The sequence below is a fragment of the Schistocerca nitens genome, chromosome 10 (genome assembly GCF_023898315.1).
Source record: "Schistocerca nitens isolate TAMUIC-IGC-003100 chromosome 10, iqSchNite1.1, whole genome shotgun sequence".
In the NCBI taxonomy this organism is placed as follows: domain Eukaryota; kingdom Metazoa; phylum Arthropoda; class Insecta; order Orthoptera; family Acrididae; genus Schistocerca; species Schistocerca nitens.
In genome coordinates this window covers 62,547,282-62,565,530 of record NC_064623.1, presented here as the reverse complement: position 1 = coordinate 62,565,530, position 18,249 = coordinate 62,547,282, and the positions used below count along the sequence as shown (strand labels likewise).

General features: G+C 38.6%; 1 protein-coding gene across 1 annotated transcript in view; it reads left to right on the top strand.

Annotated features, from left to right (window-relative positions):
* The window catches only part of LOC126210098 (nuclear RNA export factor 1-like), a 136,754-nt gene that overhangs the window by 45,474 nt on the left and 73,031 nt on the right, over window positions 1–18,249 (top strand). Inside the window, exons 5-7 of the mRNA XM_049939234.1 lie at window positions 951–1,055; window positions 5,522–5,660; window positions 10,907–11,097. Coding sequence (XP_049795191.1) covers window positions 951–1,055; window positions 5,522–5,660; window positions 10,907–11,097 — 435 coding nt within the window. The remainder of the gene's footprint in view (window positions 1–950; window positions 1,056–5,521; window positions 5,661–10,906; window positions 11,098–18,249) is intronic.

The window sequence follows — 18,249 nt, the reverse complement described above, 5'->3', positions numbered from 1 at the left end:
GGATGTAGGTTGCAGTAGGTACTGGGAGATGAAGCAGCTTGCACAGGATAGAGTAGCATGGAGAGCTGCATCAAACCAGTCTCAGGACTGAAGACAACAACCAACAACAACAACAACAACAACAACAACAGCCTCCTGCACTTAGATGCAGTACACTCATTTAATATTTGTTTTTAACCCACTTCTTTTAAAGAGAACATATATTTTATGCTGTTTGAACACTATTTTTAAAAATCTATGATTTTTCCATCCCTGGAACATGGAAACTATTGGTAGAAGCTGCAGTTTTCGAGTTGTTTAAGAAATATGTAAAAAGTGACCTATAAATCCACCCGTACCCCAACAGGCACACCCCACAAGTCAGGATTTTTAGTATGTTGTTCAGCGTGCTCCCTAGTTGCATTGTGCAAAGTTTATGACTATATGGTTTTTCCCTTAATTGTCAGCGTGCTCCCTAGTAGCATTGTGCAAAGTTTATGACTATATGGTTTTTCCCTTAATTGTCCATTTCGGTGTTTGTTGACTGGGCTAAGTGCTCTCATTCTCAAATACCAGATGGATATAGTCTCGGTATATACATGCAATAATTACACATTCTAAAGACAATATATGCAGTCTATAGCTGATGTATATGTCTTAGTGTGTTGAACCTTTCACATAACATTATACCTGTTATTGAGGAGATGATTTCACTATTTTAATTTGCTAAATTTGATCACTATTGATATGAAACACCGAAAATCAAATTTTTGTTGTCCGTGGAAGCCGTTGGATAGGCAACATGAAGTGGATGCGAGTTCTGTGCTCAAAGATAGTCGCTTAACAAGTACAAACATGCTGTGTTTTGGAGGGTTTGAACATGTAGTTTTTATGTTAATTTCCAAGTATGTTCTGAGATAGTAACAAATCTTCTTTGAGGTTTTCATCATTTTTTCCTGTTTGTATTCCAGTACAAGATCAGTGGAAATGAATCGTATTTTTATGTTGATGATTATGATGCTGCAAATGAGTTACTCAATGCAGACAGGCGGATTACGCTGACTGATGGGTTCAAGGTAAGACCGTTTTGAAAGATGTCCATCTGTAATGCAGTATTATTATTATTATTATTATTATTATTATTATTTGCTTTATCACTTTAGTTTATCCACTGCTTGATAAGAAACTATGAAAGGGATGAACATGTGAATGCGTAAGTAAACATTCCCATGCATTAGAACGAAATCTGTATTTTATTCTTATCTCCTCCAGTTCATCTTCGTGTGTAGCTACGAGCACATCATTTTTAGGTATCTACTCTGGAGTACAGTCTGTGATATCTTTGTGATTGGAATCATATGGAAACTGCAGATGCACTCATATTTAACATGCAGTAGACAAGAATTGAGCAGAATGTGACATTATCGAATAAAATAGTTCAGTAGGGAAATTCATTTGAGATAATTGAATTACAAAGACAGAATGGCTGGTCAATTCTTACCTGCAGCCTTCAGGGACTCTCAGTTCTTTCATGAGTATGTGATTAGTTAATGTGGGACACCGAGGCCATGCAGTAATACTTCCTTTTTCTTGAATAACTTCTCCCCAGGGTGTCACAATTCCTTTGGGGGTATGTGCATGGCGAGTGTGAGATCCTGAGCCATTGCAGTACTCCTTCCTTTCCTGAGCAGCAATCCTATTCTGCTCCTTTTCTGTGACATGGTATTTAGGACAGCTTCCACATTGACAACACAGCTTTTCTCTTGGACATTGATTGAAGTTACTCATTCAAACTGTGCTGTTCCGTCATAAGCTCCTCTTGTGTGAGTGGGTGAATTAGACTCCCAAAAACCTAACGTGGTAGCTAGTTGTATGGTGTTCGTAAAGTGCCCTCACGTCGTAGCCCCCCCTACAGTGTAGGGTACGCGATGTTGATGCAATACTGCGACCTCTTCACATGTGCTGAGGAGAATATGCCTGTTGAATTTGGGCCCAGGGACTTAAAGCAAGGGTACCAGTGCCGTGCAGTTGTCACTGTCGGAGAGGCATTCATATTGAGAGCCCCGGTCAGAGTGATGGATGACCCGCAGTGCTTGTGGTCAGAGTTCTAGTTCATTTCTCGTTGGTGGTCGACTAACACTTTATAGTGTCCACTCTCTACACTGTAGCGACCAGCTGATGAAACCAGTCAACGTGTTTTGACTCTTCCCCCCCCCCCCCCCCCCACCCACCCACCCAAAAAAAAAAAGAAAAAACACATACCTTCCCATGACGTACAAATAACTATTTTCAGTTTTTTTCGCCTCTTATGTACCTTGTCTGTTGCATATGTAGTGTTTCCAGATATGAATAGCACTGCTGTGAATGGCCATGAATGGTAAAAATCAGTCTTGTGCAGATTTTGTAATTTTTTAGCTGGATGGGAAAAGGAAAAATAATTTCGAGAAATACTTTAGATCAGAGAAACACTCTGTTCAGAGGTGGGAAAATCATTTATTTAAGGCTTTAATAGAGCCAAAAAAGGAAAAGAAACAAAAACAAACTAGACCATTTTGGAAAACAACTGTTCAAACTTTTACAAAAGCAAACAATCCACTCAAAAAGGTCCCCAGTTGACTACATTTCTTTCCTTTATTTTTTTCAGTAAATAAATAAATAACTAAGCATAGTCAATTTCAAAGTGCTAAGGCTTTGCCTTAAGCTACATTTTAAATTTTTACTTCTAAACATTTACCAACAAAAAAAATTACACATGAATTTCAACAAAAATTTTACCAAAAATAGATGCTACAGTTTAAGGTTCCTGGTAATTACATTTGAAATAGCGATGAATGTGAAAAGGTTATACAAATTCCAAGGGAACTTGTGGCCACAGGCTTATGTTCATCTTTCAAGAATTTTTGAAGATATGTTAGATCCAATTTCATTTCTCTATTTGCTAGACTAGAAATCTTTGAAATAACAGTGTGACTGAAGAATGAATTACTTTTCCTGTATGAACATTTGTTTAAATCTCTGACATGCAAGTCTCATTAACCATCACATGATAAGTGCTATTTTGACAATGTGGAAAAAGAAAGTGGGATGTCATGAGATCAGAAATATGTTACAACCAAGATGATCCCTTTATCAGCAGTGCTACAAGATGTTGTTCTACAAAAATAACAATGGCAAAATGAGCTGAGAACGTTTGAGAAGCAGTGCGTGAAGCTGCAGGGAAGAAAAGTAAAACCAGTAACAGAAAGAGTCACTATATGTGCAATGTTGAGACTGGAAGAGCTAGCATCCAAGGCTGTGTGCACACGCTATTATGAGACCTGTATCTATGCGATCAGTCCAGCATACATTGCACTTTTCAGATCCCCCACTCGTGTAAAAATCGGTGGAGATTTTTGTTCAGTGTTTGAAACACCAAATGTGAGAGCCTCCTCGTCGTATACATTTCCAAGGGTGAGATATTGATGAGCTTCTAACAGGTCTTATTTTCCTTTGTATGGAATTTCAATTTAGCAAACCTCACATGGTTCTTCTGTGATAATGTTTGTGTAATCTGTTCTCATTATCTATGAAATAAATAAGAAATAAAATTATAATTGTTTGTAATTTCAAGTTGAGGATGTAAAAAAATTTTTTTTTACATTAACATAAAAACATGAAGACTCTCACATGTTCGGCCTCAGGCATGTTCCAACTTGGCTGGCTGCTGCATACGAGGCAGTATTAGGAGTATGGTAGTGGATCACGTGATTGCAGCCTCCTCAATCCTTCCAGCTGTTACTGTCAGTAGACGAATCCTTGTGATGCTGCTGCTTCTCTGTTTGAGCAGCTCTGCACTTTGTTTCACAAGCCTGAGTGGACCTGTTCCGGATCTCACTATCGCAGAAAAAAATCTGAGGATGTAGTATGGGAATTGAACATGGGTCATTAAAGACCTGAGGCAGCGACACTAACTGTTCAGCTGTGGAGGCATCAGTTCTACTTGTTGTCCAACTAAATGGGAGTGGTAAGCGATTCCAAGAACTCGTCAAATGAGTTCTCTAAACCTCTGTCACCTCAATTCTCCAACTTTCTACGCACATGCAGTGCCCCTGTTAAGTTTGTTAAGTTGAGCCTTTCAGTGGAAGGCTGGGTAAATGACCCCAGCAGGAAAGTGAGTTGGTGAGCAGACAGGTTTTGAAGGTTGGTGGAAGGCAGTGGGAAACCACCTCTGAAATTTTCCCATGAGAATCTCGTGCATTGCTCAGTTCTAAATTATCCGGCGTCTGACATCCCCTAGTAGGATCTGGGGTGGGGGGAGTGTATTTCAAAGAAGTCATTAGACCAATAAACTACCCTGCACATTGTAGCAAAGGTTGCTGTGCAGTTGGAATGTGCATGTTGTACTTAAGATGGGAAAACTTTCTATAGTATAAAGAGAAGTAGTGTGAATGACCTGGATACTTCTGGGCTTTGTGAGACTCGCTGGTGTGGAGTGGCCCTTTCATTACCCAAGGAGAGAACACTGCATGTTTTTCTGGGAGTAGTGGCCAAAGTGGAAATGATGTTGCAATAGTTGTTCCTAGAAGTGTGAACATTTGTGTTCTCAGTTATAAACAATTAGTGACAGGATCATCTCTATCAAATTGAGTTTAATTTCAACATCGTTCAGACCTGAGCCCCTACTGCTGCAGTATCGGATAAGGAGATAGAGGAGTTCCATGAACAACTGGAACAAGTCCTTAGTAAGATCTTTAACAAACAACAAGCAATAATTCATGGATACTTCAATGCTAAAATTGGCCTTGGATTTTCCATTGTTGGGTATCTGTGATGAGTAGATCATCATCATAATCATGGTAAATAACGTGCGTGATCTCTCAAAAATTTCAACAGCATCACTGGTGAATTTAATCCTTGTACATGGGTGGTAGATGATGACCATGGCAACTGTATTGGAAACAAGGAAGGTGCTGTTGCAGGACGGGAACAGTACTGTGAAAAGTTGCTGCTGCTGCTGCGGGTGGTGGTGGTGGTGGTGGTGGTGGTGGTGGTGGTGGTTGTTGTCTTCAGTCTAGATACTGGTTTCATGCAACTCTCCATGCTACTTGATCCTGTGCAAGCCTCTTCATCTCCGAATAACTACTGCAACCTACATCCATAACTACTGCAACCTACATCCTTCTGAATCTGCTTAGTATATTCATCTCTTGGTCTCCCTCTACATTTTTCACCCTCCACACTTCTGTGGAACACATCCAAAATATTTAGTATGTATGGGGTGATACCAGGTTATTTGAATGTGCTGGATTGTCAGATGCCAGATTAATGGGCTTTTTCATGTATCTTATCTTTAGTCAAGATAACAATAAAATAAATTTATTTGGGATTTGGAAAAGAATGGCGGGGAATTACAAGTAGAAAAAGACAACATCTGCAGGTATAAGCAAGTTAGATTTTTACCTTTTTCTTTCATCCATCATTGCATTTTATTGTTAAGTTGTTTGCTGGTATATTTATTTGATGTCGGTGAAACTTGTCCATAATTTTTGTTGCACTGTTTCAGCTAAATGTGATTGTAAGACCAGCTGTGCCCAACATTCAGCTAACAGACGGCGTTAAGGACCTTCTAAAGCAAGTCATGGCAAAGCGGTTCAACCCAATTACCAAAGCTCTGGACCTATCGAAACTCCGTGATGATCCAGGTAATAACTTTGAAACGAGTGTAAGGTGAGATTTGCTACATTAATGGATAAACGGAAGCTGCGCTCAGTTGTAACTAATACAGTTGTGTGAAGTATGCAACAACTCATTTTCTATTTCAGACATTCGTTTCTAAAAATGTAGAGAGAAATGAAACCAGAACTGAGGTGCTAAAGACACACTTTCAGGTCATGGTATATAGAGACACTACAGTAACTGCTTGAATTTTGGGGTCACGTGTAGTCATGTAACCGGGAGGATTAAAATGATTGTTAGCGACTAGCCATTATTTTGCCGTATCAGTATAATCATTGTCAGGTATATTTTGGACGTAAAAAAGTCTGTAAATTGAGCCATAGGAGAGGGAAGATGTACAGAACAATGAATAATCCATAAAAAATTTGGTATGAATGGAAGGGGAAGAGGAAGTTGCCTTTAGCTATTGGGGCAGGGCGGATGGTAGTAACATGTGTGAAAAGTGATTATACTTGTATTTGTCCATAGTATGTGGATACAGTTAAAAGTGACAAAGTTTGGTGCAGTATTGAGCTTACTTTATCTTCTCTTAGACTCCACTATTGGTCTTGTGTCAAAATGCAATACTTATTTGCCACAGACCACTTGCAGCCAGCTACTCGTTATAAATGGAAATTAAAAATGAGTAAAATGATAACAAACAGCTATAACTATTGCAAGCCTAGCGTTATGTTGTCAAGAATTACAGAGAATATAAAAGAATGTTCAGAATTTCAGGTGTTACATGAGCACAGTGATTGAAAGCTGACACACGTGTACTGGTACGTATGTTGTAAATTCCGTATTATAAGTGAAAATGACAGTTCGCCTAAAGAAGACATTCGGTGTGTTACAATGTAATATTTTATAAATTACGAAACAGACTTGTTGGACCTGGAAGAGAGATGTCTGTTACTAACAGTAGGCACATATGAAAGTAAGAAGTACGCTACCTAGCTTTCATAATTTGAGGCCTCTGTAAATTATCACTGTGGCAAACTTCACTAGTTTCGTCAAACATTTGACAGTGTGTGGTTGTATTTGACATTGATGTTTCATTGCACATGTTTAGCAAAAGTATTTTATTACAATTTATCTCATTGCACCATGAGTTTCCACAAGTATGGAAATGACAATCGAGGATAAAAACAAAATAACATTGAAAATTACTAAAATAGTACAGGTGTAAGAGACTTACGTGATACTTTTTTGACAATGAATTTTCTTTTACATTTTCTGTAATTCTATCAGCCTGTCACTATGTATTGAATCTTCATAGCCATTTGTAATCCCTAGGGATCTGAAAAACTCGTATTTGCAGTTAATGTGAATTTATGTAATAAATGCTACTTAGAAATGAATAATATCAAAAACAACTGTCATATGAGAGATAGTTTGGAATAGCTATATTTCCTGCATATAAATATAAAAAAAGTAACCATTTTTTGATTATAGATATTGCACATCATCTAGCAAAACTAAACTGGAAAAGAGAATGTGCATAAGAACGCATTTGCAATGCAAATGTAAAAATCTGATCACATATAAGTCACTCATAAATCAGCCTTGTATGTCACCTCAACTGCAGGCAGTGGAGTAGTCTCTTATAAGGTACATGCCACATATGACAATATAGAACTCAAGTGTTTGACCCAGCACATTGTTTGTCTGCTAGCTAAAGTTGCTGTTATGCAGACACTTTAACATGATATATTTAAGTACAGTGTCTTTCTTAAGACACCAGTAGTAGTAGATAAGATTTGGACTACCTCGTTCATGATGCTGCCAACCTCAATAAGCAATGGCATGGTAGCCATTAACAAATGCTGTGTGTACTGTGCATTCCTTAGGATTGACTGTAGTTTGTTGCGTTTTCTTATTTTGAAGTAAGTGATGAGATGAATTGGAGGCCTCCAAAGGGTTCGAGCACAGCTCTCCCAATACCAAAAGGGATTACTGATATATTTCTTCATGTGTCAGTTCTGCCTTCACAAAACACCAACGTAGGCTGCCAGCTCTGCAAGAAGAGGGTGAGGCTTATTCCTCCACTCTGCTTCTGTGGCCCCTTGTTTGTTTGTGTTCATGGCCAACTGCCATGTCATAGTGTCTGCACTAAAGTGACTGGAAACAAAACTGATAAACATATTTTGACCATGTTGATAGTTTTCTTGTAAAACATAGTTACTTTCGTAGTAAAAGGGATCACTCGCCGAAAAGCAGGAGTATTGACTCCTTGACAGGCCCACACAGAAAAGAAAGAAAACTTGCTAACTTTGAGAGTAATCCTTTCCAAGTTAGAACACACACACACACACACACAAAGAACATGTTGAAAAACACCTTAAATCAGAGAATCACTCTGTTCACCAGAGAGAAACATTTGTTAAAAGCTTGAAAAGGACCAAAAGAAGAAAACAAGCAATGACCATTTTGGGAAAAAAAAGAAACTTTTGGATATTTTTCAAAGCAAACATCCCACATGCAAACATCTTATTATAGAAAATAATAACTATTTATTATTTTACCTCCAACCACTTTTTTTATATGATCAATTTTTACTTCGGGCACTTAGCGTAGCAACTCTCTAATTTTTACCTACAGTCATTTTGCCCAAAATAGATTTTAATTTCATCTACAATAGATGTTACATTTTCCGGCCCTTAGTAATTGCTTTGTTTGTCACCAGTTGCACTGTTTTGTAAATTGTTCAAAATATTATAATAATAAGTTATACACGAGATGGGAAAAGATATTATGCGTGGCATAGGGGAAAACTTGCATCAATTGAATACCACAACGCTTTACTAGACTTGGTCCTGTTTGCCCCCCCTCTGACTTTTGAATCAACTTACCCAGCCAGACAGTTGGGTGGGTGGGTGGGGGGTGGGGGGGGGGGGGCTACTGTGTAAAGTCACTCTGACCCACAGAGCAACAAAGCATTTTTCACATCATCAAACAATGCCAGGGGTAAAAGAAGTGGTAAGTGACAGGTAAAAACCCTAGGAGTCAAGGGATCACACCTGAAATGTTGAGATCTGTAATCTGGAACTTCACCACTGAGGCACTGATAATGTATCAAATGATGTGCAAAAGAAATGGCCAACTAAGTGCGTGTCACAAAGGCACTATCTTTCACATGAAACTGTAATTGCGCATTAGTCTGTGATCAGCAATTGTGTGCTGAATTTGTTACCAGCAGGTTTGATCAACATGCAAGTACACTTTAAGACAAGAAAAATGATGCACCACAAAGGATTTACCCGAATGGAATGGAAATGGATAGATGTGATATACATGTACAAACAAAAATTGAAAAGTGGTACTATTTATTCAAGAGAAAGAGCTTCACAAATTGATCAAATCAGTAATGCATTGATCTACCCTGACACTTTTGCAAGCAGTTATTCTGCTTAGCATAGAAACTCTATCAAGAGTTGTTGGATGTTTTCCTGAGAGGTATCGTGACAAATTCTGTCCGACTGGCACGTTAGATTGTTAAAGCTGATTGGAGAGCCGTACCCGTAATATCCAAACTTTGTCAGTTGGACAGAGATCCGGTGACTTTGCTGGTCACGGTAGGTTTTGGCAAGCACGAACACGTGCAGTAGAAACTCCCGCCTTGTGCAGGTGGGCAGGTGTAATCTTGCTGAAATGGAAGCCCTGGATGGCTTGCCGTGAAGGACAACAAGACGGGGTGCAGAATATTGTCAACTTAGGGTTTGCTTAAAGGGTGCTACAGATGTCAACCAAAGGGGTCCTGTTATGAAAAGAAATGGCACCCCAGACCATTACTCCTGGTTGTCACGCTGTACGGCAGGCAACAGTCAGATCAGTATCCTGCCACTGTCGGGGGCGTCACCAGACACATCTTCACTGACCGTCGGGGCACAGTTCAAAGTGGAACTTGTTAGTGAAGACAATTCTGCTCCAGTCAGTGAGATTCTAGCCAAGATGTGTCGAGAAATGCCCCAGACAGCATTGGTATACCAACCCAATCATCTCTAGCCATACAGGCCGACAACCAGTAGCGATGGTCTGGGGTCATTTCGTTTCATAGCAGGACCTCTTTGGTTGTTATCCACGGTACCCTTACAGCACGGCAGTAAGTTGACGGTATTCTGTGCTCTGGTTTGTTGCCCTTCATGGCAAGCCATCCTGGGCTTATATTTCAGTAAGATAATGCCTGTCCGCACTCAGTGAGAGTTATTACTGCCTGTCTTTGTGCTTGCCAAACCCTACCTTGGCCAGCAGCAATGTCACTGTCTATCTCCCCAATTGAGGTGGGTTGGATCATTAGTGCCACAACTCTCCAATCAGATCAGGGCTTGTCAGTTTAACATGGTAATGGGACAGAATTTGGTATGATTTCCATCAGGAGGACAACTCTGTCATTTAGTGCCAACCCAAGTAACTGCTTGCATAAGGGCCAGAGGTGGACGAAAGTGTTATTGACTTGCTCGATTTGTGAAGCTCTTTCTCTTGAATAAATTGTCCATTTTTTATTTTTTTTATTTTAATTTTTCTGAGATTGTAACCAATGTACATTTCATGTAAGGACCACGAAGGTAAGGGAAATTATGGCTCATGTGGAGGCTTATGTACAGTCATTTTTCCTTTGCTGTGTTTGCAAGCGAAACTGGAAAGGACATGAGTAATAGTAATACAAGGAACACTCCACCATGTGCAGTATGATGGCTTGCGGAGTATGTAGATGCTGATAAGTATTGAGATCAAGGTGGTGACTTTGTTTCAACAAAATATTTACAGATGCAAAAATTCCAAATTTTTACTGATTCAGTTTTTGTTTGTGTAAAGGGAAGTTAAATCTTCCTAGTTTTTGAATTGCCTCATCACTTCTAAGTTCAGCTAAATTGGGAAAAAGGATAAATTTTTTGATGTGTCAAGAAATAATATTCCATTCTAATGCTTTGTAACTCAATTATATAAGCAGTGTATTCCTCACAACTACCCACAAAGGGGATAAGACACAATAAAACCGTGCCCCGTCTCTGACAAAAATGAAAATGAGTGAGATATAATAACTTTAATATTGTTTCAAAATAACACTACATCTCTTCATGTGGTTTCCATTTCGCGTAATAATGTTTCTTGTTAATCATTGGTGAATTACTTATATACATATTGGTGCAAATTCCCATTTATTGTAGATTGAAGAGTTGTGAAACTCTTTTTTATATGTCATATTGAGTTTTTCTCTCTTATTTTTTTGCAGATATGATGGAGCACGCACTCCCTATCCAACGGCCTGCTGTATTATCCGCTATGCTGGATCTAGTTGCCGAGAACATTCCTGAACTGGCAGCCCTGAACTTGTCTGAGAACAGGCTGGGTGGAATCGACCTTTTGGGAGTCGTGGCACACCGCTTGCCGTCTTTGACTGTGCTACACATTGGGAACAACAAGGTGTGTGAATTACATCCTTTGTTTTATTTTACATGTGTTAACCAAAACACATGATGATGCCAACCTTTCTACCTGTGTCCATAGAGTAAGATGGCACTGTGCTTAAGTCACAGGATTATTATTCAGGAGAATGGCTTCAGTTCCTTGTGTGACCATTGCCATTTATGTTTTCTGTGGGTTCCCTAAATTTCTCAAAACAAAAGATAGACAATTCTTTCGAAAAGAACAAAGCCAATTTCCTTCCCTGCCTTTTCCAATTTGAGTTGTTTCCTCATGTCCAAAGAATAGTTTGATGCAGCTCTCCACGCTGGTCTGTCCTTTACAAACTTCTCCATAACAACTGCAACCTACATCCATTTCAATTTTTTTCTCCCACACATTACCACATTGACAATTTCTTGATGGCCCCAGATGTATCCTATTAGCCACTCCTTATTTTAGGCAAGTTGTGGCATAAATTTCTTTTATTCAGAATTCAGTTCACAACCTTCTCATTGGTTATTTGATGTACCCATCTGATCTTCAGTATTCTTCTGTAGGTTCACATTTCAAAAGATTCAGTTTTCTGCTTGTCTGAATTGTTTATAATCCACATTTCACTTTACAAGGCCACACTCCAGACAAGTGCCTTCAGGAAAGACTTCATAACATTTAAATTGATGTTAGTAGATGTTAATTATTTCTTCTTACTCAGAAATACTCTCCTTGCTGTTGCTAGTTTGCATTTTGTATTCCCTCTACTTCAGCCATTATCATTTATTTTTATTGCCCAAATAGCTAAACTGGTCTGCTGCTTTTAGTATCTGACTTTGTAGCCTGATTCCCTCAGCAACATCTGATTTGACAGTTCAAGGACTGGGCAGTTAGGGTGTAGTTCAGCTGGCTTTTTCATAGTTTTCCTGCATTTTATGTTGTGAATTCTACTATGCAGAACTTACATCATTTCATTGGATTTGAAGGAGGGGTCTTTTTTCTATGAAATACTAAAATGAAACACAGATTTACACAAGCAACCATTTTGTATGTTGTTGTTGTTGTTGTTGTTGTTGTTGATGTGGTCTTGAGTCCTGAGACTGGTTTGATGCAGCTCTCCATGCTACTCTATCCTGTGCAAGCTGCTTCATCTCCCAGTACCATAGCAACCTACATCCTTCTGAATCTGCTTAGTGTATTCATCTCTTGGTCTCCCTCTACGATTTTTACCCTCCACGCTGCCCTCCAATGCTAAATTTGTGATCCCTTGATGCCTCAAAACATGTCCTACCAAACGATCCCTTCTTCTAGTCAAGTTGTGCCACAAACTTCTCTTCTCCCCAATCCTATTCAATACCTCCTCATTAGTTACGTGATCTACCCACCTTATCTTCAGCATTCTTCTGTAGCACCACATTTCGAAAGCTTCTATTCTCTTCTTGTCCAAACTGGTTATCGTCCATGTTTCACTTCCATACATGGCTACACTCCATACAAATACTTTCAGAAACAACTTCCTGACACTTAAATCAATACTCGATGTTAACAAATTTCTCTTCTTCAGAAACGCTTTCCTTGTCATTGCCAGTCTACATTTTATATCCTCTCTACTTCGACCATCATCAGTTATTTTACTCCCTAAATAGCAAAACTCCTTTACTACTTTAAGTGTCTCATTTCCTAATCTAATTCCCTCAGCATCACCCGATTTAATTTGATTACATTCCATTATCCTCGTTTTGCTTTTGTTGATGTTCATCTTATATCCTCCTTTCAAGACACTGTCCATTCCGTTCAACTGCTCTTCCAAGTCCTTTGCTGTCTCTGACAGAATTACAATGTCATCGGCGAACCTCAAAGTTTTTACATCTTCTCCATGAATTTTAATACCTACTCCGAATTTTTCTTTTGTTTCCTTTACTGCTTGCTCAATATACAGATTGAATAACATCGGGGAGAGGCTACAAGCCTGTCTCACTCCTTTCCCAACCACTGCTTCCCTTTCATGCCCCTCGACTCTTATAACTGCCATCTGGTTTCTGTACAAATTGTAAATAGCGTTTCGCTCCTTGTATTTTACCCCTGCCACCTTCAGAATTTGAAAGAGAGTATTCCAGTTAACCTTGTCAAAAGCTTTCTCTAAGTCTACAAATGCTAGAAACGTAGGTTTGCCTTTTCTTAATCTTTCTTCTAATATAAGTCGTAAGGTTAGTATTGCCTCACGTGTTCCAACATTTCTACGGAATCCAAACTGATCTTCCCCGAGGTCCGCTTCTACCAGTTTTTCCATTCGTCTGTAAAGAATTCGCGTTAGTATTTTGCAGCTGTGACTTATTAAACTGATAGTTCGGTAATTTTCACATCTGTCAACACCTGCTTTCTTTGGGATTGGAATTATTATATTCTTCTTGAAGTCTGTGGGTATTTCGCCTGTCTCATACATCTTGCGCACCAGATGGTAGAGTTTTGTCATGACTGGCTCTCCCAAGGCCATCAGTAGTTCTAATGGAATGTTGTCTACTCCCGGGGCCTTGTTTCGACTCAGGTCTCTCAGTGCTCTGTCAAACTCTTCACTCAGTATCTTATCTCCCATTTCGTCTTCATCTACATCCTCTTCCATTTCCATAATATTGTCCTCAAGTACATTGCCCTTGTATAAACCCTCTATATACTCCTTCCACCTTTCTGTCTTCCCTTCTTTGCTTAGAACTGGGTTGCCATCTGAACTCTTGATATTCATACAAGTGGTTCTCTTCTCTCCGAAGGTCTCTTTTCAATTTTCCTGTAGACAGTATCTATCTTACCCCTAGTGAGACAAGCCTCTACATCCTTACATTTGTCCTCTAGCCATCCCTGCTTAGCCATTTTGCACTTCCTGTCGATCTCATTTTTGAGACGTTTGTATTCCTTTTTGCCTGCTTCATTTACTGCATTTTTATATTTTCTCCTTTCATCAATTAAATTCAATATTTCTTCTGTTACCCAAGGATTTCTATTAGCCCTCGTCTTTTTACCTACTTGATCCTCTGCTGCCTTCACTACTTCATCCCTCAGAGCTATCCATTCTTCTACTGTATTTGTTTCCCCCATTCCTGTCAATTGTTCCCTTATGCTCTCCCTGAAACTCTGTACAACTTCTGGTTCTTTCAGTTTATCCAGGTCCCATCTCCTTAAATTCTCACCTTTTTGCAGTTTCTTCAGTTTCAATCTGCAGTTCATAACCAATAGATTGTGGTCAGAATCCACATCTGCCCCTGGAAATGTCTTACAATTTAAAACCTGGTTCCTAAATCTCTGTCTTACCATTATATAATCTATCTGATACCTTTTAGTATCTCCAGGATTCTTCCAGGTATACAATCTTCTTTTATGATTCTTGAACAAAGTGTTAGCTATGATTAAGTTGTGCTCTGTGCAAAATTCTACAAGGCGGCTTCATCTTTCATTCCTTCCCCCCAATCCATATTCACCTACTATGTTTCCTTCTCTCCCTTTTCCTACTGACGAATTCCAGTCACCCATGACTATTAAATTTTCGTCTCCCTTCACTACCTGAATAATTTCTTTTATCTCGTCATACATTTCATCTATTTCTTCATCATCTGCAGAGCTAGTTGGCATATAAACTTGTACTACTGTAGTTGGCATGGGCTTTGTGTCTATCTTGGCCACAATAATGCGTTCACTATGCTGTTTGTAGTAGCTAACCCGCACTCCTATTTTTTTATTAATTATTAAACCTACTCCTGCATTACCCCTATTTGATTTTGTATTTATAACCCTGTAATCACCTGACCAAAAGTCTTGTTCCTCCTGCCACCGAAATTCACTAATTCCCACTATATCTAACTTTAACCTATCCATTTCCCTTCTTAAATTTTCTAACCTACCTGCCCGATTAAGGGATCTGACATTCCACGCTCCGATCCAAAGAATGCCAGTTTTCTTTCTCCTGATAACGACGTCCTCATGAGTAGTCCCCGCCCGGAGATCCGAATGGGGGACTATTTTACCTCCGGAATATTTTACCCAAGAGGACGCCATCATTTAATCATACAGTAAAGCTGCATGTCCTCGGGAAAAATTACGGCTGTAGTTTCCACTTGCTTTCAGCCGTTCGCAGTACCAGCACAGCAAGGCCGTTTTGGTTAATGTTACAAGGCCAGATCAGTCAATCATCCAGACTGTTGCCCATGCAACTACTGAAAAGGCTGCTGCCCCTCTTCAGGAACCACATGTTTGTCTGGCCTCTCAACAGATACCCCTCCGTTGTGGTTGCACCTACGGTACGGCCATCTGTATCGCCGAGGCATGCAAGCCTCCCCACCAACGGCAAGGTCCATGGTTCATGGGGGAAGACCATTTTGTATATCGAAATGAAAATGTTTTCACAACAATAGAATTTTTTTCCTTCCCCCCACCCCATACCCCACCTTTTTCTCCTAACAGGAGGCAGAATTAGAAGTTGTCTGAAAATTTGGATTTTGATTGAAAATTACATAGTTACTTTTGCCGTTGAATGAAAAATTTTAAACAATTTTGGAGTTTGTTTACATATAAACTATTTTGAGTGGAAATAGATTTCAACCAGGCGTCCTTTGTTTATCAATGTCGCTGCCAGGTCACTAAGCAATTTGAAGATATGTTTGATAGTAACCTGATTTTTACGTAAGATTTTACCATCATGTTCATGAAAATGTGAACAAAAGCTTTCTTTTTGCCATTTTATTTGCTTCCTCTTGAAAGACTATGAGCTCGTTAGCTGGTCTCTGTACTCCACACCAGCCTTGTTTCTATTGTAATCCATAATAAAAGCAGGTTTCATCTTATGTCATCCCTAATTTTATTCTGATATTGACATCATATGCGGTGATTTTGTGTTTTGGTGTCAAAATAAATATGTCCATAATGTGTTTCCATTTCACAGGTAGCAAGTGGTCTCATTTCTGAAATGAAAGTCCATTTTTGTTGGAACTGGCAGAATGAAATAATTAATTCTGAATATGAAAAATACAAGAATAAGGTATCCAAAATTATGTAGAACAGTGCATTACAATATGTCATTAAGGTAATGCCACAGAGTATACAAAGCACAGTCATAAATGCCTATTACAGTCCGTGCAGTACACAATGCGGCACACACTTTCACATAAAAATATATTGTTCTTATGTTCCCAACATCCCCATGGAAGAGGTACTTCAGATGTCACTTCCATAAGCCAAACCATATTGTCTCACTGGCTTCCAAAATTTCTTCATGTTCAAGGATTTGGTTAGTAGATCAGCAAACATCTCTTCTGTCCATAAATAGTTGAATTCACTATCCCTTGCTCTATGTGATTCCTTACAAATACGAAGCAGTCATTAATAAAGTTACCTCCACTTTCGAAAAAAATTTTCCCCTAAAGGTAACTCAAATCACACAGAAGTCAAAAAATAAACTGTGGATTACACAAGGAACAAAGATATCCTGTTGGACAAAAAGGGGTCTGTCTACTATCTAGGAACAGCTCTGATGTTAGATTTGTAATGTATTACAATGAATATAGCAAAATATTGAACTAAGTAATCCAGAAATCGAAGCAGATTGATTATGAGAAAAAGATAATTACATCAGGGAAAAAAAAAAAAAAACCTGTATGGGATATAGTGAAGACAGAAACAGGTGGGGCCATAAAGGTAGAGGAACAGATAGCTCAAAAAGAAGTGAGACATTGGTAACAACTGTATGTAGTGTTGCAAACCTCTTAAACAAGTACTTTATTTCTGTTATTGACAGCTTGGGGTTATCACGTTCAGTGAACAGTGCAATGGAGTATCTGAGACCACTCTTTAAAAATACCTTCAGTAAAATGGAAATGACACTCACGTCTCCCAAAGAAGTAGCGTCCATCATAAAATCCTTAAAATCTAAGTATTCCAGTGGGTATGATAACATATCAACAAAGTTAATCAAAGAGTGCTTATGTAGTTGAATTCTATCTTACATTATTTGTGAAATCAATCTCTTATCAGCAGAATATGCTGAAGTTAAGCCTCTTTACAAGAACGGTGATACAGGTACCATCAAACTATCAACCAATTTCACGTTTGCGGTATTTCTCAAAAATATTTGAGAAGGTTGTGTTCAAATGTCTCCTTAAACATCTTACTGCAAATAATATATTGTCCAAGCAACAGTTTGGATTTCTTAAGTGTTTTGATATAGAGAAAGCTATTTACACTTACAGTGAGAATGTACTTAGTTCATTAGATAAATTAGAGGCTACTGGCATTTTCTGTGACCTATCAAAACCCTTTGACTGTGAACCACAGCATTCTCTTCAGTGAATTAGGATATTATGGTGTCACCAGCAATTCTGTGAAATGGTTCGAGTCTTATCTAACAGGAAACAAAGGGTGTCGTTGCAAAATACCTGCGCAGAAAGCAGTCTGTCTTCATCTGACTGGGGATTAATTACATGTGGTGTTCCTCAAGGTTCCATCTTGGGTCCATTGCTTTTTCTTGTGTACATTAATGACCTCTCATCTGTTACATTGCCAGATGTTAAGATTGTTTTGTTTGCAAATATACAAACATTTTGCAGATGATACAAACGTTGCAGTAAGTAGCAAGTCAAGTACAGACTTAGAAATAGCTGATAATCAAATTTTCACAGACATTAATAAGTGGTTTAAAGCTAATTCACCGTCATTAAACTTTGAAAAGACCCATTATATGCAGTTCAGAACCAGTAAGAGATTTCCTTCCAGTGTGTGTATAACATATGAAGAAATGCAGATCGAAGAGGTTGACAGTGTTAAATTTCTGGGATTACAACTCGATAATAAATTCAGTTGGGAAGGGCATACCACAGAATTGCTTAAACACCTAAACAAGTCTGTATTTGCCATGAGAATGATGTCAGATGTAGGAGAGACAAATAAAATTAAAAAAAAAAATAAATAAAAAACTTGCGTACTTTGCGTACTTCCATTGTATTATGTCATATAGGATCATATTCTGGGGTAACTCATCGAACTGAGCGAAAGTTTTTAGTGTGCAAAAGCGTGTGATAAAAATTGTTTGTGGTGTAAATTCAAGAACATCATGTAGAAACCTGTTCAAGGAACTCTGTATTGTAACCACTGCTTCTCAGTATATTTATTTCTTAATGAAATTTGTTGCAAGAAATGCAT